The 22,318-nt window shown below is 53.0% G+C and overlaps 1 protein-coding gene across 3 annotated transcripts in view; it reads right to left on the bottom strand.

Annotated features, from left to right (window-relative positions):
- The window catches only part of LOC149341245 (uncharacterized), a 98,034-nt gene that overhangs the window by 11,482 nt on the left and 64,234 nt on the right, over positions 1-22,318 (bottom strand). For 2 of the 3 annotated variants that reach the window (XM_089543223.1, XM_089543224.1), the window contains exon 2: positions 5,172-5,258. In XM_089543223.1, the coding sequence (XP_089399349.1) occupies positions 5,172-5,258 (87 nt within the window). Of the gene's footprint in view, positions 1-5,171; positions 5,259-14,230; positions 14,646-22,318 lie in introns of those variants that run through there. The other variant, XM_089543221.1, reaches the window with a different exon arrangement.

Genomic DNA, 22,318 nt, shown 5'->3' with positions numbered 1-22,318 from the left:
CTCTCCATGCCTTCTCTCACGGAGCTGTTGAGGCGTCCATCGAGAAATGAGCCCCTCCCCCAGTTGCTGCGTCTACTCTTTCTTCTAGAAACCAAATGACGGCGCGTGGATATGATTGGTTATCTGGAAATTATAGACGCGGTAACCGTATCACATCTCGGTAGACACCGCAACCACACCGTGAGGGAAGGGGAGAAGGTGAGTGAAAGAGGAAAGAAAGAAAGGTGCCGTAGTGGAGGGATCCGTTACCCGCAGCGGCGGCTCAGCGGTTACAGCGCTCGGCTACTGAGCCGGAGTTCCCAGGTTCAAACCCGGCCGCATTTCGATGGAGGCGAAACGTACCAGGCGCCGTGTGCTGTGCGATGTCAGCGCACGAAAGATAGCCAGCTGGTTGAAATTATTCCGGAGACCTCCACTACGGCGCCTCTTTCTGTTGCTGTAAGTGGCTATTTACTAATAAAAAATTGGCGGGGGCTTAGCTTTGGTTAAGCCTGGTAGGCTGCGAAAGCAAAAGCGCAGCGCCTCCAACTGAAGGAACGCAGTGCGCCGCGTCTGCAGGTCACGCGTGGCTACCGGCCGCCGCTGCGCGATGACTCAAAGCGTCTTCGGTAACTTTTTTATATTTTTTTTTTGATGTTGTTGCGACTGAGAGAAAGAAAACAATCTACAGCTCGTATGACGTCACAGCGGCAGTAGCGCCACAGGTGCGAGGCGCGGCGTAACTGCAGCCGGGCTATCTGAAGGAGAGAGTTCGTCGCCCATATTCACTCCGCTAAAGGTCAAACGTAACTGCGGCCGGGTCACGCGAAGGCTTGAAAGTGCTGCTTTCGCAATAAAATTGGCGGGGGCTGAGCTTTGGTTAAGCCTGGTAGGTTGCGTAAGCAAAAGCGCAGCGCCTCCAACTGAAGGAACGCAGTTCGCCGCGTCTACAGGTCACGCGTGGCTACCGCCGCTGCGCGACGATTGAAAGCGTCTTGGAACGCAGTGCGCCGCGTCTACAGGTCACGCGTGGCTACCGGCCGCCGCTGCGCGACGGCTCAAAGCGTCTTCGCTAATTTTTTTAAATATTTTTTTATGTTGTTGCGACTGAGAGAACGAAAACAATCTACAGCTGGTATGACGTCACAGCGGCAGCCGTAACGCAGCCGGGCTCTCTGAAGGAGCGAGTTGGTCGCCCATAATCTACAGCTGGTATGATGTCACAGCGGCAGTAGCGCCACAGCTGCGCGGCGCGGCGTAACTGCAGCCGGGCTATCTGAAGGAGCGAGTTGGTCGCCCATATTCACTCCGCTAAAGGTCAAACGCAACTGCGCCAGGGCCACGCGAAGGCTTGAAAGTGCGAGTAGTATTGCTTTCGCAATAAAAACACTTTGCATGCTTTACCTGCAGCCTATATAGATTTGAATCCTTGAATAGCGCAGAATTCTCAAAAAGTGGTGCACTTGCCCTTTAAGGGAAGAGGTAGTAAGCCAGGGAAGGGATACAATTGAAGGTGCATATGTCGTCGGTTCGAATCCCTGTCGCAAGCTAGCCCCTCCAACTTGACTAGCGCGTGTAAGCTATATGCTACGAGACATGACACCACCCGGAACGCTGTACGACAAACGGTTGCTCCAGTTTTGGTACGAATGTAGTCGGAAAAACTGGCGCCACTGAGGTCAGCCAGTAGGAGGTACATATAGAACGAACATGTACTATCGCGCTCAATATGAGTTGCAACGCGCGGTCATCGACCGGGGCTCGTTCCGTGGTGTGCCTCCTCCAAACAGTCGCTCGGAATTCTGGGAGAAACTTTTTCCTGAGCGGGGGTGCTGTTGTTTCCTGGAACAGCAGTTTCCCCCAGAATTCCGAGCGACTGTTTGGAGGAGGCACACCACGGAACGAGCCCCGGTCGATGACCGCGCGTTGCAACTCATATTGAGCGCGATAGTACATGACTGTATGAAATGGCGGTGTTCGGTTTGCTGTGTGCGTCATACGATCGACTGATGACGTCACCCTATGTTTCTTACGATTTCAGCAGCGCGAACACGGTTAGGAAAAGACAGAAGGCGGACAGGACAGAGCGCTGAACTATCAACTTTATTTCAAGAATGCCCAAGGCCCCGCTCTTAAATACACACGCCACAGAAACGCCCACCTGGGGGATTTATCTAAGCACCACACAATCAGAGCGCGAACGAGTATGTTATCACTTTTTCGCCCCGTTTCAAAAGAACATCTGTACTAAAAAAGCATAAAAACCAGTTGACGCGCGAAATTGTTGAAGCTGCCTACATCAGGAAGTCTAGGGAAGGTTGTGTTAGCACTCCTTCAATCTCCCTGTCCGAAAAAGAAGTCGCCTTTCTCTCTGGTTTTATTTGATTTTACCCGGTTTTAGTAGCATCCTTTACATGGTTTCTGACGTTTTAGCCGTGCTAGTTGTTGGCGTTCATCCTTAGTTAACCTTTTTAGCAGTTGTTTCGCCATTTCACCCAACAACCTCTGCTTCCTCAGCTTTTTTATCCCATCGTGTTGTTGCAATGTCATTCCTGTGTTTATAGTTTTTTTGCTTGTGTTTTCTTCAGACCTTCATGCACCCTCAGCCCTGTTGTTCCATGCTTTTTACATGTCTTTCACTGGTTTTTAGTCTTTTCTTGGTTAGCACTCATGCTCGTTGTATCCTTGATAACTCCGGAAAAAGTGATAACATACTCGTTCGCGCTCTGATTGTGTTGTGCTTAGATAAATCCCCCAGGTGGGCGTTTCTGTGGCGTGTGTATTTAAGAGCGGGGCCTTGGGCATTCTTGAAATAAAGTTGATAGTTCAGCGCTCTGTCCTGTCCGCCTTCTGTCTTTTCCTAACCGTGTTCGCGCTGCTGAAATCGTATGAATTCCCACCAACTAGCCCGCCAGATTGTGCTATGTTTCTTACCAGCGGTGAGATTTTCTGTACCATCTTCGAGTACACACACCGCTGCCGTCTTTTGTCGTAATGGGACTAGTAATGCTTTCGCATTACAAAAAAAAAACGGTCGTTTACAACAGTTCTCGCTTAATTTCGAGATTTGCGCAACAAGTGTGAACATTGCAGAATCTTTTTTTTTAGCATGGGGGGGGGGGGGGGGGGGGGGGGGGGGGGGGTCCCGCGCCTGCAAAAACAATGGCGCCCTTCTCTGCCAACAGCTGTCGTTGGTGGACCGAGGAGCCCGTGCACTAGTAACGGCTGAGTAACTATCAAATTTCGTCGCGGTATATGCAAAAGAGCACTCCGTGCTGCTGTTTGCTCTTTCAGTTTCCGGTGCGGCTTTGTCCGGAGGACTACAACACAGCTTTAATAATAATAATAATAAAGGGGTTGCTCCTTGCTTTGCATTTCTAGCCGCGAACACTTCCGTTGGTTTTCTTAACACCTAACTCGGATGTCATTAGCCGCAGTCCTTTGTTGTCTCGTGTACTCTTTGAGCTTCGGTGAACACTGCTCCATCGCTGTGCTCTGCTATTCCAGTGCGCTCACTTGTTGGCGGCAACCACACATCGGGCATATGTGCGAGCTCTTCAGCTGCGAACGAAGCAGGCACTAGAAAGGTCAAAAAGCCAACACCGAGGGCCGGTTCTCGCCGACTCGGCTTTTCCGCTTTTCTTCTTTTCATTTCCCCGACAAATGAATATAGTGCGAGCGGCTTCAGCCCTGATTAAATGTCACCCGTCCGCACGCTACGAAGCAGGAACCGAGGTATACGCGCACATCAAACGCGTTGCTGTTCGCTCCGTGCATTTAAAATTGGTGTTTCGTTCGCAAACGCGCGGACACGAATAAATTTGCCCACGAATCTGGGGCAGTTTTAATGCGAAAGCATTATATGCCTCATCGGCAACGAAACCCGGCGTCGGAGTTAACCAGCAGCAGTGGTCCCAAAAGTCCCAGATGACGTCACCGTGGTATCAACGAAAAATAAAACTTCTTCCTAAGGTGTGGGGAATGAACCCAGGAATTTAAGACTGCGCGAGGTGAGCACGCAGCCCAAGGCCGCACAACCGCGTTGCTTCTTGGTGTACAAAGCGAGCCTTTTAAGGCGAAAGCCTTTAATGCCTCATCGTTGTCGACAGAAGGTTGTCAGCAGAGTTGTGACGTCAGAGTGCGCGGATTCGAAGTAATGAGGTCCCCCACGGATGCCTGACGCCCCTTTTGGAGCAGACGACAACTAATAAAAAATAGTTGTCGTCCGCTCCGACAGGCGGCGTACGGCGTCCGTGGGTGACCACATTACATACCTCATTACTGCAAACAGAGCCATGGATAAAACTCATCGAAGCAGAGAGGGAGTCGTGTTAAAGGAGGAGTCAAAGTCGGCAGTCAAAGTGTGTAGTTGTAATGTGCAGTCAAAGTGTGTAGTCAAATAAGGCACTAGTACAGCACAAACAGTCTCTCAGTCAATGCCAAACAGTGCGCCAGGAAAGGCTTTCGCCTTGCAGCACTTTAGGAGAGCCAAAGTGTCCCCTGAATTCTTTAGAGCGGAAGCTCTATTACTACATGTCGCCCAAGGTCAATCTTGATGCGCGTTTGGCCTTGAGGCCCCGGAGCGCAGGCAAATCACGTGACTCACCAAGCAGAGGTGCACTTGCGCGCGCTAGCCAACTCCGCCGCTGTGATACCACGTGATTAGGAGAGGGTGTAAACGCTGGTCCACATGCAAGCGAATGAGCAATTGAGCGGCGCGTCGCCGCAAAAATTTCCGAATTGCTGGAACCTCGCCGCGACGACTCAAAACCAGGTTTTTGCGCCGTGGGGGCAGGATTCGCTGGAGTTTTCCCTTGCATGTGAAACAGGCTTGACAGTTGCTACGTCGGCGGTTTCTCGTTCAGTTTCGCTACGGATGAGGCGCGCGCCGGACCGAGTGTGTTAACTCTTCAGCGTTGCCGTCAAGCCGTGTCCGATCATCCAGTCTATATAGCCCGCTGAGGAGGTGTACTGCAGAGGACGCGAGCTAAACGAGCCGCTGATACCGAGAAGCAACGATTGCGTAATTTTTGTTTTTCTTCGTAGTTGTTTTAAAGTTCCTCTCTTTCATTATAGGGAATAACAGCGAAGCGTTGTGCGCTTAGCGATCCCTGCTAACATCAGCTAAACGTATTGCGTGGAAAAATCGAACAAATAGGTGTGGAAATATATGTTATCGAAGGGGCACTCACCCGCACTGCTTGCAGCGGATGCCCGTGAAGTACACCATCTTGTTGCATGTGGAGCAGCGCTTGGGCGTCGAAAGCGTGCGGGTCAACCTGCGAACATCCAGAGAAGAAAGTGTCAGCTGGAGTCCACACATGCGCAGGGGCTCAACACTCGCTGCGACAAAGGTCAAAGCCGCTGCCCTTCAGTTAAGTTGTAACGAAATGTTAACGAAGAAAGAGATTCCTTCGCATAACGCAACTAGCGATATTTTTAGTAATTTGAGCATAACGGTCACATGCATAATGCACCAACACTTTCTCTCGCGAATGATATATATATATATATATAGCGCAATTATTCCGCGGTCCAGCATCAAGTGAAATGAGAGTGACATGCATGCTGAAAAATATTTTGCAGGACTCGGCGTGCAACCTAACACGCAAGACAAGAACTGCCGAGAGCGAGCGCACCCACAACGAGAAGCGGTGCAATTCAACAGCGTCACAACGCCAAGTCAACGGCGTAGATCTCGATCGACACCGAACATTCACCCTGCCGCACTTATCCCTCCCATCCGAGCACCCCCTCCTGTTGGACAACTTCGCCCCGCACATCCCTTTAGTGGCGACCACAACGCGCACATGCAGTCGAATCCACCCGAGGCTTTGGTCAGGTACCGAAAGTGACTTCACCCCACGCTAAGACTGCGCCCCGAACCTCAGTCGTCTGATGAATGCACTGATCTCGCTCCCTGAAACACAAGATGACATCGGCGCTATAAGGAGTGGAGATAGCCGATTTTGCCCTTGAGCGCCTACATCCAAGAACAAAAAAAATGAGGGGCGATCAATATGCATTGATGCGGATGAAGTGCAATAGTATTCTTCTTTCACTCCCCAATCTACTCAAATTTTTATTCTATTCCTTGTTCATACTATGCAACTACGCAAAATGTGTCGGATTATTAGATTGCAGCGAGTCCTCATACCAGTACCGGCGCAGTCTCGCAACAGTTTAGCGATGCGCCACAGCACTGGCTGGCGGTCGTTTCAAACATTGCCACCGGTGGGGCTAGCGATACTCAGGTTGCCCTTCCTCAGCAATGCGAGAAGGAATAGCTACAGGATTCGCGCAAAGGAACGGTTTATGACTGGACGGCGGTTTTGAACTGGCACATTAGGTCCCACATTCATATTCTCCGCAAGCTTAACGGTAACGCCGTTCTTGCCCTTTGCTCGCCTGCGCAGTTCTCGCATGCGGTCTCACCCCTGCTGCCCCGACTGTCCCTTGCCCTTAGCCAATCAGGAGCGCTGTCTCATTCAGTGCCTAGTAGCCCTCTCCCTTCCTCCCTCTTCTATACCTGCACTACATGACTGGCGTGAGACCAACAGGACGACCAGCAAGCGTGCTCTGGTGCTCAGTGTCCACGATATTTAGCGCGCTTTTTCATCGCTCTTCAATGAAGTGTTTTGCTCGCGAAACATAATTGGGTGCAGCTTGTAGAGAGGAGGTCTAGAGAGTCGACTTGCTCCTTGCGTGCGAGCTAACTCGACCCGCATTCGCCGCAAGCGCTAGCGCTTGCATAAGCACGGCAGCTACGGTCCTCTGCTAGGCAGGCCAGCTAAACCCGACTGCACTGAGTTCATGTAAACGTCACTTATGGGGCGTTGTCGCATGTATAGAAATACAATAATCGATACAAAAAACCAAGAGGCCGGGCTATCATAAATCCTTCCCACTATCATTTCATGTTCCGATCTGCCAAGAGCGCCGCACAGCTTTTTTATTTTTGAGCCACTGTGCGGCCGGAGACCACTGGCACACGACAGTCGTTACTTGTTTCCGAGTCTGCCCGGGGAATGTTAATTCTCGGCGCGACCTTGGCCATCACCTGCCGGTTGCCAGCAGCTGCTGCCTGGCGCACGCCGAACTTGTTCGTGCGCCGTTTCGATTCCGGCTCGGCCTCACCACAACTTTACTTTCATACTTGCACATGTTAACAGAGAACGTACGACGAACGATAAGCACTGCTCACCATGCCTGCACGCGTGTGTGTGCGTGTTTAAGGGAGGTGCCTGCAGAGCATATGTACAGAGCTATGGCAAAGGCTCAAAGCGACATATCTCCGCTTCCGATGTGTGCCATGCTTTTGCGACCGCATTTTTTGTTTACCTCTGAACCATCTGTGCACCAAATGCCCGCAACGTTTTCACTGGAAGGGAATTAAAAAATTTAAAACCAAGGAAATAATTTTTTTAATATGCTCTAAATTTTAAACCTTATAGTTCTTGGATAAAAAAATTAACGGACACCCACAAAAGGCGCCTCAACAAAAACAAAAAGAAAGTAATAAGTCGAACTTTGCTATTACGAAACGGTTTATAACGAAATCATGGATATAACGAAGGTTGGTTTGGTTTATGGGGTTTAACGTCCCAAAGCGACTAAGGCTATGAGAGACGCCGTAGTGGAGGGCTCCGGAAATTTCGACCACCTGGGGTTCTTTAACGTGCACTGACATCGCACAGTACACGGGCCTCTAGAATTTCTCCTCCAAAGAAATTCAACCGCCGCGGCCGGGATCGAACCCGCGTCTTTCGGGTCAGCAGCCGAGCACCATAGCCACTGAGCCACCGCGGCGGATGACGATTCCCTTTTGTAAGTTCGGCCGACACGGGCTATAACGAAGTAATTCCCGGGCCACTTCAGCTTCGTTATGACGAGGTTCAACTGTATACCCCAACGCCCCTTTTGCCCAGACAGTTGTCTTCATTCGTACGTAACTCCGAGGGGAAGACAAGTGTTCGTCGGACGTCTTATTGGAACACCTTCTTAGTCTGCTGCTCCTTGATTCCCTATGTGCCGGAACCATAATTTGTAAACAAAATCCGTCATCTACAGCTGTCGAGTAACATGACACGGTAGTGTCCGCAAGTGCTCCTGTGCTCGCGTCAGGTGGGAGTGGGCGCACCCATGAAAAAATACGAGAAGCCGTCTTTGTGCTTCGCACTCGCAAATGCTCCAGTGAAGCTACAAGCACGTTTTTGGACTCGAGGTGGTATACACTGAGCTCCGGGCTCTGCCGAAGGCACTTACGCCTGGCGCCTGCTCTCTCTCTCTCTCTCTCTCCTCACATGCACACACACACACACACGCGCACACAGTCATGCTGTGTCCTGTACCATCCCGCGCGCGCGTAGGGGAGTGCATGTTCAGGGAACGATTAACCGCCGAAATAACGACCGCACCGCGATCGACAAATTCCCGTAAAGGGCCAACAATGGGAAAGGCGCCTCCCCTGATGGCCCACCGCCACGACGGCGGCATGCCGCCCCGCACTGACGTCACCACTGGAGAAGGGCAAACCACGGCACCACGGCGCCACCGACCCACCGCGTTTGAATGGGAAAGCTAGGGCGCGCGCGCGCCCCCTACCCCGTAGCTGCTACTTCGACTCGTTCACCGTCTTTAGTGCTCACATTGTTCCAGAAGAACTCTTGGCTACAATCGCTACGCACAGCCGAATGCATGAAGTCATGCCGTGCCTTGAACTTTGCGGCTCAACCTCGAAACAAGGCTCAGGCAACGCGCAGCCTGGTAAAATGGCACTGCTAAAGGCCAGTGAAGCCTCCAGGAGTCAAAACCAAACCAAAACCAAATAACACATTTCTAGCACTGTACCATACTACTCGTACTACTTGAGCGAACGACGCGGATGGATGGATGGATGGATGGATAGGAGCGCCCCCTTTGAAACGGGGTGGTGGCAATTGCCACCATGCTCAGCTTTTCTTTATTTATTATTTTTTTTGTTTACTGTGTTGGCAATTCTCATTAAGATTCTCCATCAACTTACGGTTTCCTACTATTCTAACCTTATGTCACATCTCTGCTTTTCAGCCACCAATCCTCCAATCGCTTTTTGCTGACTTCCACTGCAGATTTATTTACATGACCATTGTTATCTTTAAACCATAGGGCCATAGGGCGCCGTCTACTGGCAAAAATGTCTGTCGGATTCAACTGAAGAACGAAGCGGCAAATGCCCCTCAAAGAACGCCTTCCAGCTAATGGCGCCGACCTATTCTCACGACGTTTAATCTCTTGGACATGTTAGTATGACGTCGCAGCAGGTGGCAGACGAAAGGGGATTGACTACGGCGTCATGAAAATCGGTACACGCCATAGGCTGGAAGGCTTCCTTTCGGGGCATATCTGCCGCTTCGTTCATGAATTGTATGCAGCTATTGTGAAAAACTGCCGAAAGCTCCAAGCTCGCCGCCCTATATAGAGAAAATTTGCATAGGAAAACCGTGCTGAACTCCATTTTTGGCGAAAAAAAGTCCCAAGAAACGCATCGTCCAAATGGACCATCATAGCCACATGCTCCAAGGGTGACAGATAAATCCTCCGCCCCTGACCACCAGTGATTATTTAATGGGTGCGGACCAAAGTGGTGGATGGTGGGAAAGATTGTGCGATGGTCTGCCGCTTTCGAAAAAGCTTGGTTTTCTCTGCCGCGCCTCTTGTCTGAACTGAATAAACTGTTTCTTTTTATATGACTAAGGTCCGCGGCCGCGAACGGTATGGCGTTGTCGGAGGACGTACGAAGACGCCGGCAAATTGCTTGCCGCTATCTATCGCATCATTTGTCACATTCCGTCGTCATCATCATCGCCGTTCGTAACAATGCCACGTGACATTTCGATCGCGTTTGGTCCAATCTTTAGGGGAGTCCCCCAAGGTTGAGTAGATTTCTCACAAAAAGGGAGTAATTACCTATCAGAATCCACCTAAGTGCATTCACAGAAACTTTATAGTTGACTTCGCGCAATCCGCCGCGGTGGCTCAGTGAAGGCGCTCGCCTACTGAGCCGGCGGACCCGGGTTCGAACCCGACCGCGGCGGCCGCATTTCGCGGCGGCCGCATTTCGATAGAGGCGAAACGCAAAAGGCGCCCGTGTGCTGTGCGATGTCAGTGCACGTTAAAGATGCCCATGTGGTCGAAATCATTCCGGAGCCCTCCACTAAGGCACCTCTTTCTTCCTTCTTTCACTCCCTCCTTTATCCCTTCTCTTACGGCGCTGTTCGGGTGTCCACCGAGATACGTGAGACAGTTACTGCATCATTTCATTTCGCTAAAACCAATTTTAATTTTCAGTTGACCACGCACGAGGCTCAAGTAACGCTCATCGCCTCTGCGCGAGCGTTATTCGAGTCACGTGGGCGCGGGCTCCTCGCCACCCCGCGCGCGACACGCCCAGGGTCCGCACCGTCGGCGACGCAGGTGGCGGCGGCGCGTCCGCTGTCACGAGCGAATTCTGGTTGAAGCACTGCGAGCGAAAAAAGCGCAACGGCCGTCGTCCATCACCCGCACGCGCTCGCTGTCACTGCAGGGGCGGATTCACCCCGGCAGCCAGGCTGAAGTCGCTGGACGGAGACGCCGAATCTGCGGTCACGTAATTAAGGAGTCGCTGAGCTCCAAAAGAAAGAAAGAAAGAAAGAGAAAGAAAGAAAGAAAGAAGGAAAGAAAGAAAGAAAGAAAGAAAAGGAAGGAAGGAAGGAAGGAAGGAAGGAAGGAAGGAAGGAAGGAAGGAAGGAAGGAAGGAAGGAAGGAAGGAAGTCCGAGACTGACAGGCTCACGTGAGCTGGCCGATCGCGACAGCAGCCATGCATGGAAGCCCTGGCACCGGGAAGTACTCAGCCTAACACCCCCACTAACATTGTCACACTACAAACTTTAGTGGCACTCGCCGCCCTGACTGACTGAAAAACTTTATGTTGAAAATATGTGTACGCCCTCGGATTGCAGTGAGTTCTCACTACAGTCGTCTGGAACGCACTCCAGCGCGCAGTCAGATTCCCTTTTCGGCGAAAATTCGGCGCGGCCTTACTTCGGGGAAATATTTCGGAGCACTGCAGGCGTCGTCTCGCCCGAGCAGAGTCTACGGACACACTGATCCGCTTAATCAAGGACGCTGGAGAACCAGATTGCTGTTTTTTCTCCCCTGAGGAATGTCAGTGTGCATCTGCGTGAGCTTTCGAAGACATACATTAGGCGATGCAAATCAGTCCACCAAGGCAGAAATAGCAAGGCGCGAATGCGAGGTCGTCGGCACGAAAAAAAGTCGGCATTGTAACGCACGTCACAGCATACCAAGAGGATCCCGTCGACCCTTCATTTTGACATCTACAGAATTAGCGGTGTTCGCGAGAAAGTCGCACTGCTCGAGGAGAGGTTCCTGTATATGTGCTGCTGAGGAAGCGATTTCGGTTCTGCCCTGCAACTATCACTACCACGTATTCGGAACAATCGCTTCTAGTTCCCTTCGCTGTCACCACGTGGCGCACGGCGCCCGCTACAAAGGGCAATGCCACAATATCATCATCATCATCATCATCATCAAAAATAGCGCGCTGACATTAACCACGACGTACGAAAGAAAGCGAATGACCGAATGGCTGCAGAACAGAAGCTGATAGGCCGCAAAAGTAAGCGGCACTGGCTGGCCGCTGTCCCGAATTCCTAGTAACGGGTCTCTCGAGCAAGGGACATCAACGGTCTCGGATTCGACTCCTGGCTGCACTCCATCCCAACCCTGAGTTGGATATGCAAGTAAACGCGCACGCAGGAGCAGATAAAGCGCGAGATAAAAAAAAAATGGCAGACTGCAGACAGCTGAAGTTGGTTTGGTTTTATGGAGTTTAATATCCCAAAGCGAGCCGCCGCGGTGGCTCAGTGGTTATGGCGCTCGGCTGCTGTCCCGAAAAGGCGCGGCCGGGTTCGATACGGTGGTCGAGTTTCGATGGCGGTGAAATTCTAGAGGCCAGTTAAAGAACCCGAGGTGGTCGAAATTTCCTGAACCCTTCACTACGGCGTCTCTCATAGTCTGAGTCGCTATGGGACGTTAATCCCCCATAGATTAACGCTGCAAAGCGATTCAGGCTCTGAGGGACGCCGTAGTGGAGGATTCCGGATAATTTCAACATGGAATTTTTTAACGTAGTAAGGGATCGTTAAAGCCCCACCTCGATGGACACTTCCAAAGCGCACGGGCGTATGTTGGAGCCTGTCTGCGCATGCGCGAGGCGCGACGCGCGAGCGGGGCGCAGATATTTGTGCATGTCAGATATCGGCGCCTGCGCACGGGCGCTAGCGCGCGCGTCGGAAGCGGGGTACGGTTTACAATTCGAGGACCGCCGGGCTCTTGGGGACTTTTTTTTCATGGTTGGAAACTCTTCCAGGTTCCAAACTTTCTTGGAATCCTTGCAGCTCCCCAACTATATTCACGGCTTGACAGTTATTTTTCACTCGGCTCGCGAGGGAAAGCGAGCCAGCACCAGGAGCATGGGGGTGCATGCCAATTTTCGACGCCCTTCGCGGCACGTGCTAGGCGCGCAGGAGCTTATAATGTGTACGTCTCGGAAGTGTCCATCGAGGTGGGGCTTCGTTAAGCCTCTGCCGATCCGAAGAATGTGTGCCGATTGCTGGTGAGGCGGTTTGCAGACAGGCTTTCGTGGAATATCAGACGACGGCGGGTGTCGTCCTTTCATCGAAGAATGCGCGTCGGTGAAGCACGCGTGTCTGGGACACCCACCACACCAGGCGAAGAATAGAATTGTGGGCACGCTAGCCGTACAGGTGCCTACGACTGGACACCTGGCTTTCGTGCAATCGCCGGCGAAGATGCGCGTCATCCTTTCATCCAGGAGTGTCTGTGGGTGGTAGCAGCAGGCCAACAAGGGACTGAAGCACTCCACTCCCCCCCCTCCCTCCCTCCCCCCTTTCCCCAAGAAGGAATGCCGGATGCACTACTGAAGCTGCAGGACGGGACGCGCATTTGGCGAAACAACCGATTTTGCGGAACTTACTTTGTGCGTCATACGGTGCAGCTAAGTTTATGGTTTTCTTATAATTTGTTTTTTGGGGGTTGCACGCAGCAAGCAACCATGACTGATTCGCCCAGGTATAGCTTTTGTCCGTACAGATCCCGCACTCATTTCGTAATGAATCCATGAAGCTTTTGAATCTTTTTCGCTCAAGCGGAGGGCAATATCCGCATGACGCGGAACCATGCTCACTCCAGCTTCTCGCTACACAGGAAGAACAGATGCAGTTTTGTAAATCGACAGGGTGTACAATAGAGGAAGTAACCCGCCGAAAGCAAGGACACCTCCGTCCTTGGCCGCCGCCTGCAACGAGTGATTGCTTCATGCGAGTATATTCCACTCGGCGGGTGCATTGCTTAGCAGGGCGACGGAGTGTGGTGAAAAGCGGGCCGTCTGTCTTGGGTCTCTGACAGGCACACGTTGCGCCAGACCTTCAGGCGTTGCGGAAATTTCGGACGCCGCCTAAAAATAGACCAGGACGACATGCTAGAGGCAAGAAATACACGTCGCTGGGCACACGCATACCGCTAAGCCTATCGGCGAACGGACGGCGGTCCATGCTGCATGCACCAACGCACACTCCGATATTCACGATGCCACAACCACGTGAGGCCTCACGTGACTTCAACACAAGAGCGAGCCAGTTTTTGCAGTCGCACGTGCCACTTCCCGCTACAAATTTTTGCAGTACACGTGCTGAGAATGTGACGCGATGCAAACCTTGTTGATTGCACAGATGCAGACACAAGAATGCACGGTAGAAGAAACTGTAAGCTACAGCCGCGGAGTCTTTTTAAAAGCAATCGCGGATAACACACATTTGCACTGCGTGCAATTCGCGTGCTCTGCGTGCACTTCCAGACTGTTCGCGAGAAACTAAACACTGAAAACGGCGCGAGATGAATACGTTTACGCAACATCAAAGGCAACAGGATCGTCCGGCCGGGGACGATGTGGCCCGGCTATTCGCAACGCCGGTGCGCCCCGCGCGTTTGTGCACGACATGGTGCACGGCGTTGGAGTCGAGGCGGTAGTGCGATACTGGACTAAGTTCAGCAGTGAACGCGGTGCGGGAAAAGAGGCGGAAGTAAGCGCGCGGCCCTATAGCGTACCGAAGGGCACAAAATGAGAAGGGACCGTTACAAAACGGGAAGCCGGCACGGCGTGCCCGGAGAAGACGCATCCCGACTGACCTGGTGCGGACGACGATCTTCCCGTCGCCACCGTCCTCATCGGACACCACGAAGTGGCAGTGGCGCAGTCTCCGGGGCCTGCTGTCCGGCCGCACGGGCCGCGGGTAGACCAGGCACAGAACCACCATGGCAGTCGACGCCGAGTGGGCCAAGTCCCGGGCGGCAGCGAGCGAAGCGCGCCGAGCTTGCACAACCGCGCAACGAGCGAGCCGCGGACGACTGCGACCAGCACCGATCAACGAGGCGAATGTGAGCGGCTGGTCGCCGCTGTCGGTAGAAAGATCTGTGCCCGCGGCGATCCCGTCTGGCGGCTGCTGAGGCCCCCCTCCAGGCCGGCCTGTGGACCCCCCCTCTTCGATGGTGGAGGCTGGGCCCCGCAGAAACGGGAGGAGAAGGCAGCGGCGGCGCGGGGGGCTGTTCCCCGTGAGCGCATCTGTTGCGGCGGCAGCTGGCGCGGGGTGTGCGAGACACGCGCCTGGCGGTGCGCCGGTGTGCGCGACCCCCGCTGCATCCCCCTTCGCGACTCGAGGGCACATTCGCCGGGGGGCCCCGCCGGTGGGAGGAGGGGGAAAGAGAAGCACCGCCTGTTGTGGGCCAGCAGCGCTCTCCTGCGCGCCCTGGGCTCTCCCTCCGGCTTTTCTTTCCTTCTGCCGTTGCTGCAGCCGGTGGTGTCCCTCTGTGTGTTTAGATTGCGCGCGCGCGCGCTCTCTGTCCGGGTCGCGCAGGGTCTTCACGGTAGCGCGGCCGATTCTGCCCAGTTCTTACTTCCTTTCCTCCTTTATTACTTTTCTTTTTTTCCGCACTCACGGCGAACCGTAAGCAAGCTATGAAGGGCGAGAGACGAAAAACCTCCGACGACATTCAGTAAGGTTCAAAGGTTGCGCGACCTTTACTTTTTCTTCGCCCCGTTTCTTCTAGCCGCTCCTGGTCTTGGTTCCGCTAGTTGCTCCGACGCGCCGTGCTTGGTTGTCCTTCCGTCCATACTTATTCCGTATTTGCGTTTGTTTTTGTCGCACTGTTTCTATTACAGCGCAAAGCCTAAAACTTAATTTGTGCCAAGGATTCTTCCAACACCATGGGGACCGTGGCAACTGAGTGGGTGTTGTCACCGGCTGACAAAATGCCCCGCCATGTAATGCGATGTCTATAACTTATACTTCATATAAGTCTTGAACATTCAAGCTTTCTTAAGAGCAATATAGAGGAGACAGCCCGGCCGCAGTGCACAGGTGTTCATGGAGGAGCAGAGAATAAATAAGCACACAGGCACTGCTGGCCTGCTGGACGATATTCCTTTATCGCTTGTCGCATCCCAACGTGAGCGAATCCGTGCGATGCGTCTCGATCGACAGAAGACGAGAGGGGGGGGGGGGGGGCATCGCCCAAACTCCACCTGCGCCGAGCGCGTCCAGCGGTGCCGAGGTCAGAGTGCGCGGCCGACGTCCCGTTTCCAGGTGCTCTGACGGCCTGCCATTTAATTGTTTCACGGGGCGAAGTCATGGACCCGCTGACAGTGAAACGCATTGCGATTGCGTCGAACATCTGTGCGGCGCACGGCACGTGCCGTGCCAATGACCCGCTTTTAACCGACGCTGCTCGAATGAAATCTCATTCGCGCGAGAAGCGAACGCGCTCAGCGTTTGGATCGAAGTATCCCTTTCGATTGCACTTTCTCTAAGTGCACTTTCTACGCGTCCTCGTATTCAATGTCGGCAACTGCAGTAGTCACTGCTGCACGTGTGCGCGCAAAAAGTGCCGTTCGGCGACTCTTGCACCGCGTGGCAGGGAAAAGGCGAGTACAATTTACGAACGACGAAACGTCAAGTGCCGAATTCTCGTAAATCAGTCGTGCTACTCGAAATGTCACTGAGTGAAAAGAAGTATAATGTAGCTTGCAGCATGCACAGATCACTGATCGAGGCGAGAAACGCACAAAGGTGACAATTAGGACGAACGTCTCCGAAAAGCATGAACGTCGAGGCTAGTTCTTTCCTGCGACATCAATCTCGCTGAAACTGCAAACCGTTCTGTCGGTGATTTCCTTCCTTTACGCAGTTGCCAGTGCTTCCGAATGACTTCAGATCAAATGAGTGACCGCCTGCACGAAACCTGCGCCGCGCCGACCATTTGTACGTGCTACAATAGCCTGCACGGACGCGCATTCGCTTTCGCCGAGACGCCGGTGCCGCCTTTTTGCTTAACGGGCCCTCGTGCACGCTACACGCAGGCCCGTAAACCAGTGCAGGGACGCGCATGCGTAATCGCTCAAATGGCGGCCCTCGCAGCCACCAACGTAGCACGCGCGGCCACGCGCGCGCCTCGGCTACAGCGTGCCGGCTCGCAGCAGCAGCAGCAGCAGAAGCGCGGCTGGTCACGCGACAGTCGCGAGCCGGTCACGCGACTCGCGGCGCACCGGTTCCCGGAGAGGGGGATGTGGAGGAAGGGGGGCTGGCAACCGCTACCCTTTCCACCCATCTGCCCCGCCGCGCGGCAGCCTTTGCCTGCGCTTGCCCGGTCGGCGTAGGATGCCCGATGATGATCGCGATGAGGTGGAGAGCAGGCGGAGGCTTTCCCGCAGCACCCGCTGTCTCTCGACACCACACCGTGTTTCGCCAGCGTCGCCAGCAGCGCGCACGCGGATGGGAGATTCGGGGCTGAGGGGGAGGAGGGGGTGCGGTGTCCCTATCGGCGCGCGGGTCTGCGGCGGGGCGCCTGGCAGCTTGCCCCTGCGCCTTGCGCGATCCGCGCCAGGTGGGCACCTTCGCTAATGTCTACAGGGGTCGGGGAAGTGGGGGGGGGGGGGGGGGGGGGTGAGGAGCCCGAAGGAGAGCGCAGCCCCCCTCGGGCTTTCTTTAAATCCGTCCCCTCCGTTGTGCCCTCGCCGGCGGCGGCGGGACTCCCCCTCGACCCCATCGCTCAAACCCGGAGTCGGAGCACCAACCCCGGAGAAGGCGGCGACCTCGGCTGCCCCGCGACTGCTCGTGCACATTTTCTTCTGCTTGCCCACTCTCTCTTCGGCTCTAGCGACACCGTCTCGGTGCCTGCTGGCTCCGTTTTTCGCCCATTCGAGAGAGCAGGAAGGTACCAAACATGGCACACGGCGCTTCGGGCAACTACAGCCGAAAACTGCATTCTGCGTCACAATTTGTTGGCACCTTAGGATGCATGCTTGCGCTTTCGAGGGTGCGCGCAAGATTAAATGGCGACGAACAGCAGCTCTCTTGTGCACCACTTTTCTCTTCGCTGAGCCACTAATGCAAACGCAACATTAGCCACGACGATTGGCTGCTGGGCCAGACGACGCTCGGCCAAGGAGGAACACTTCACTGGGAGGTGCAGTGCGTGCTCTTGCGATGAGGCTGGCGACAGCTGCACCTTCAGTGCCAACCAGTGTGAGGCAGAGCATACAAACTCGTGGTTCTCCGATTGTTAAGGTGTGACGTACGTTCGATTTTTTTTTTTTGAAACTAATGCCAAAATTGAAAGTTCGCGCGTGTACGTGTGTGTATGGAGGGGGTATATGTTAAGGCCCGAAAACATCGCATGAGAAATCGCAGCCTTAAAATCGCAAAAATAAGTCTGTACTTAACAGGCATTCTTAAGTTTAGGCTTCGACTAGAGCTGCTATACTGTCAGCACCAGCGCGGGTGAAACGCAGACATAAGGGTGCGCAACATACCGCAAACCGAGGGAGAAGTGTGGCCTCGCCCGGACGTAGTGCACATTGAAGTGAACGTGTCAGTTCATCACACAAGGCTTACGGCAGGCCAGCGTGGCTTCACGAAGCAATTTACACCTAAACCGAGTCCGAATATGTTCCGGCGCCTGCGCAGTGTGCTCAGTTCACCACGCACATGAGATGGCCGCCGAAGCCAGTCGCGCATCGAGCTTGCACGCGCAACCCTTGATTGATTGAAATAGCTTTATTATCAAACACAGAAGGATGGGATGATCCATACGCTTAGACGACAGCTCGGAGCTCTTGGGTCCGGACGGCGTCTTCAGCCAGTTGGAAGACAGAAAGTTGAGTAGTCGAATCCGAGCTGAGCATCACAGTCTTCCAACCCTTCTGCGCTCAGACACCCGCAGCTAGCAGTCCAAACCTGAGCGTACGCAAAGCCCAGAACCAAGGTTTCTAGATCGGGCTCCCAGTTTACTGCACTCTCCATCACTAATATCCACTTAAATGGCCCTATTTCCACATCACCTTTCAATTTCGATGGCAAAGAAAAAAGAGGGAGAGAAAAAAGAGGCCCCAGACTAATCGCCCGCCTTCTGAATGAAAGAATGATAGCGAGGGATGCTGTGCCACATGCTTGCGCCTCCTTATGTAGCATCGAAGGTGGCGAGATACGATGCCTCGTCCTCCTGTACACTTTCTCCGCTCCGTCTTTTCTCCAGCAATTTAAGGCACCCTTGCTTCCTTTATACCCGCTTCTTCCCTCCAGCGAGGCAAGCCGTGCCGGCGACCTGGCAGGAGCGGGACTAGGGAAGGTCCTTCCCCAAGGGCCTCGGGCATGGCTGCACGGTTTTGCTGGCACGTGGTTCCTCCCGTTCTTTCTTTCTTTAACCTTTCATTCGCGCAGTGCTTCTCGGCAGAGTACACACACTTCTAGTTTCCTTTCCTTTCATAAGTCCCCCAGAGTCCCATACTTCATCCCCTCTCCGATATTCGCTATCCCCACCCCGTCCTGCGTTCACCTCTACTTCTTCCCTTGAGCGCGCATTGTGACTGAGCGAACACCTGCGAGAACAATGAAGGGCTGCTCTTATTTCGGGCGGCCACGAGACACGCACGTGGACGACTCGCCCGCCCAGCACCACCAACGCGCAATCTTTAAGCTGAGCGCATTAGGGTGCCTCGATGCACCCTACAGAGCGCATCCTACGCGGACGACGCGTTGCGGATTTAACGGTCCATGCCCGGCTGAATCGCGCTCCTTTTCGAACCACGAGAGCGATGCTCAGCGTCATTTTATACTTTAGCTGCATTCTTCCGCCAGGATCCGGTGTTTGTACTCTTCGCTGCGTTCGCGACACACGATCAACCACCCCACAAAGCTTTCCTAAGACTCGCTGCCAGAACGCCTCATTTTTTTTTTTTTTTCAAAAGGCGCCGAAAAAGAAACTGCACATGGGGATGAATCACACAAGACACACACGTCTGCGCTGACGTGTGTGCCTTGTGCGTTTCTTGTCCGTGGTGGAGTGTCCCATTTAGCTCCTCGTCTTAGAAAATATTAAACCAACTCGCCCAAAAGTACGTGTTCAGCCTCCTTGAAGTAACCGCTCGCATAGCGCCCGGCGACTGTATCCGTGGGTGCTTCTGAAGAGACCTTCGATACACACGGACGACAGCTGTAAACTCATCGAGGCGGCAATGGCGCTCAACAGCTTAAAGTCGCAGGAGTATCATCAACGATCATATCCGTTTAGTACGAATATTCGCACAAGTAGCAAATTTTCGTAAAGAAGTATTCTATTCGTATCCGCATTTAGGTTTTACCGCTATTCGATTTACATTCGACTCTGTATTTAGTAACACATTTTTCGCACCCGATTCAGTTTTGAAGAAAGTACTATCCGGACAAGGTCACAACTCTGGCATTCACTGCCAGAGCATTCACTGCCGTTCTTTGCCGCTCTGATAGCTACGCTCGTCGCCGTAAGGGCAAGCAAGCAGTCGAGAAACAACGCACTTACGTTCTCGATCGGTGACTTTTCTCCGTACAGTAAACCGGCGGCGGATTTAAGGCTTTAGGTCCCACGCTTGCTCGGCCGCTGGCGATTTTTCACAATGTGTGCGCGATCGCTGTGGCCCTCCCCCTTATGACAGAAAATCGAGAATTATCTCCTCAGGAGAAATGTATTTACTTTTCAGTGATGTGCTATGTTACTAGCAGCTGTAGTTGGCACGAGCGGGGTCAGCGAAAAACAAACATAAAAAAGAGCTTTTGTTTGAGATGCTTTCTTGCATGCAGTTTTTAGGAAAAGCTACTGCATCAAGAAAGGCTTGTTTCTGCAGAGTTTGAATGGAATGTTAATCTCGGTAAAATCAGACCGGCTTTGGCTCTAGGGGATAGTAATTTCGAAATAGCACTCAGAAAAAGACCAAAAATGACCCCAAAAAATTACAGCGGACACTTAAGATTCGCTTCATGGGCATGGCGCGATGTGGTTAATGGGTTAATGCTAATACATGCGGAGTTATTCATTCTCTATACTTCACATTCATAGATCGCTGGGAGTCCTCATGCCACTCCTGGCGCTGTGATGCAGCAGTTAAGCGATGCGCTTATCGCTGCACAAGGCGCGCTAGCTTTGGCAGCATTGCCTGCTATGCATGAAGTGCATTATACTGCATGCGTTGCCTTACGACTGTATGCTAGTGTGTAGGTGTGTCATTAGGAAGGAATTTCGCCTTCAAAGCAAGTAAGTAGTCTCAAGTGGCTTCCATAATTTTTCTTTCTTTGCCTCACGTCAGTCCTTGCACTGTGAAAACAAACCACGCATTGTCACCAACTAACTGTGGCGTACGTTTTTAAAAACACCATAAGTGAGGCAGAGCCGGGGAAAGACAGACTGAGGGCTATATAGCGCAACCGACAACGTGATGCCTCTACTCCAGACGTGCAGAAGCGGGCTTCTCTGTAAGCGCGCCTTAAACACGGCGGAGCAAACTTATGGATCGGGCCTGCAGAGCGTCTTAAGGATAACGTAGTGAGCTATGGAAAGTAAAATGGTAGGTGCAACGTTAAGAGACCGGAAGCGGGCGAAGTGAGTGAAGGAACAAAGGCGGGTTAATGTCATCCTAGTCGAAGTCAAGAGGAAGAAATGGGCTTGGGCAGGGCATGTAATGCGAAGGCACCGCTGGTCCTTAAGGGTAACGGAGCGGATTCCAAGAGAAGGCAAGCGTGGCAGGGGGCGGCAGAAAGATAGGTGGGCGGATGAGACTAAGAAGTTTGCGGGGATATGGTGGCCGCAGTCGGCACAGGGCAGAGCTTGCCTTGCAGTGGGCGCAGTCAGGCTGATGATGATGCTGACGATGATGATGATGCAGAGCGTCTCTGCGGGCCCTATGCAACTGAGGGCCCCTAGAGGACCTTCCGAGTCTTTCCCATCTACTTCCCTTTTTAACCTCCCCCACTGTCCCAGTGGCTTCTTTTGCATCGTCACAGCTCTTGTTACGTCACTAAGGATGACGTACCACAACTGGCCGGGCTTTCTTGCACTCGAGCAGCGGCAGAGCAAGGCAAAAAGGAAACATCGCACTATAAGTTCACGAGTGACGAAGCTTTCCGGGGCTGGAAGCGTGCGGCACAAGGACCATCCATTTCGCTCATGGAGATATCCGCTTCCAGAGGCCGAAGCTCACGACCACGTCCACTGCGCTAGCGCACGTTTAAAGCACTTCCCTGACGACAAAATTGCCTCCGATCATCATCATCATCATCAGCCACTAGGCTCACTGCAGGGCAAAGGCCTCTCTCATGTCTCTCCACGTAACCCTGTCTTTCGCCAGTTGCGGCCACCGTATCCCCACAAAGTTCTCAATCTCATCCGCCCACATAACTTTCTGCAGCCTCCTGCTACGCTTGCATTCTCTTAGAATCCACTCTGTTACCCTCCCCTCAAGGACCAGCGGTTACCTTGCCTTCGCATTGCATGCCCTGCCCAAGCCCATTTCTTCCTCTTGATTTCGACTAGGATGTCATTAACCCGCATTTGTTCCCTCGCTCACTCCACCCGCTTCCGATCTCTTAGCGTTACACCTATCATTTTTCTTTCCATAGCTCGCTGCGTTGTCCTTAACTTAAGCTGAACCCTCTTTGTTAGCCTTCACGTTTCTGCCCCATAGGCGAGTACCGGTAAGATACAGCTGCTGTATACTTTTCTCTTGAGGGATGTTGGTAAACTGCAAAAGAGGTTTTCGGTCTGCCAAAAGAGTTTCCTCCAATATGACATTGCATATGCTTTAACGCGGCTCGGTACGTCATCCATGGTGTCATACAAGACCGTTACGACCGTATTACAGGTGGGCATTCACTGTGGCATTCCCTGGTCATGTTATAGCTTACAGCACGGTAG

The sequence above is a fragment of the Amblyomma mixtum genome, chromosome 5 (assembly GCF_055824585.1).
Source record: "Amblyomma mixtum isolate Tamu chromosome 5, ASM5582458v1, whole genome shotgun sequence".
NCBI lineage: Eukaryota > Metazoa > Arthropoda > Arachnida > Ixodida > Ixodidae > Amblyomma > Amblyomma mixtum.
The sequence above is the reverse complement of the archived record's forward strand: the minus strand, read 5'-3'. Positions and strand labels throughout refer to the sequence as shown.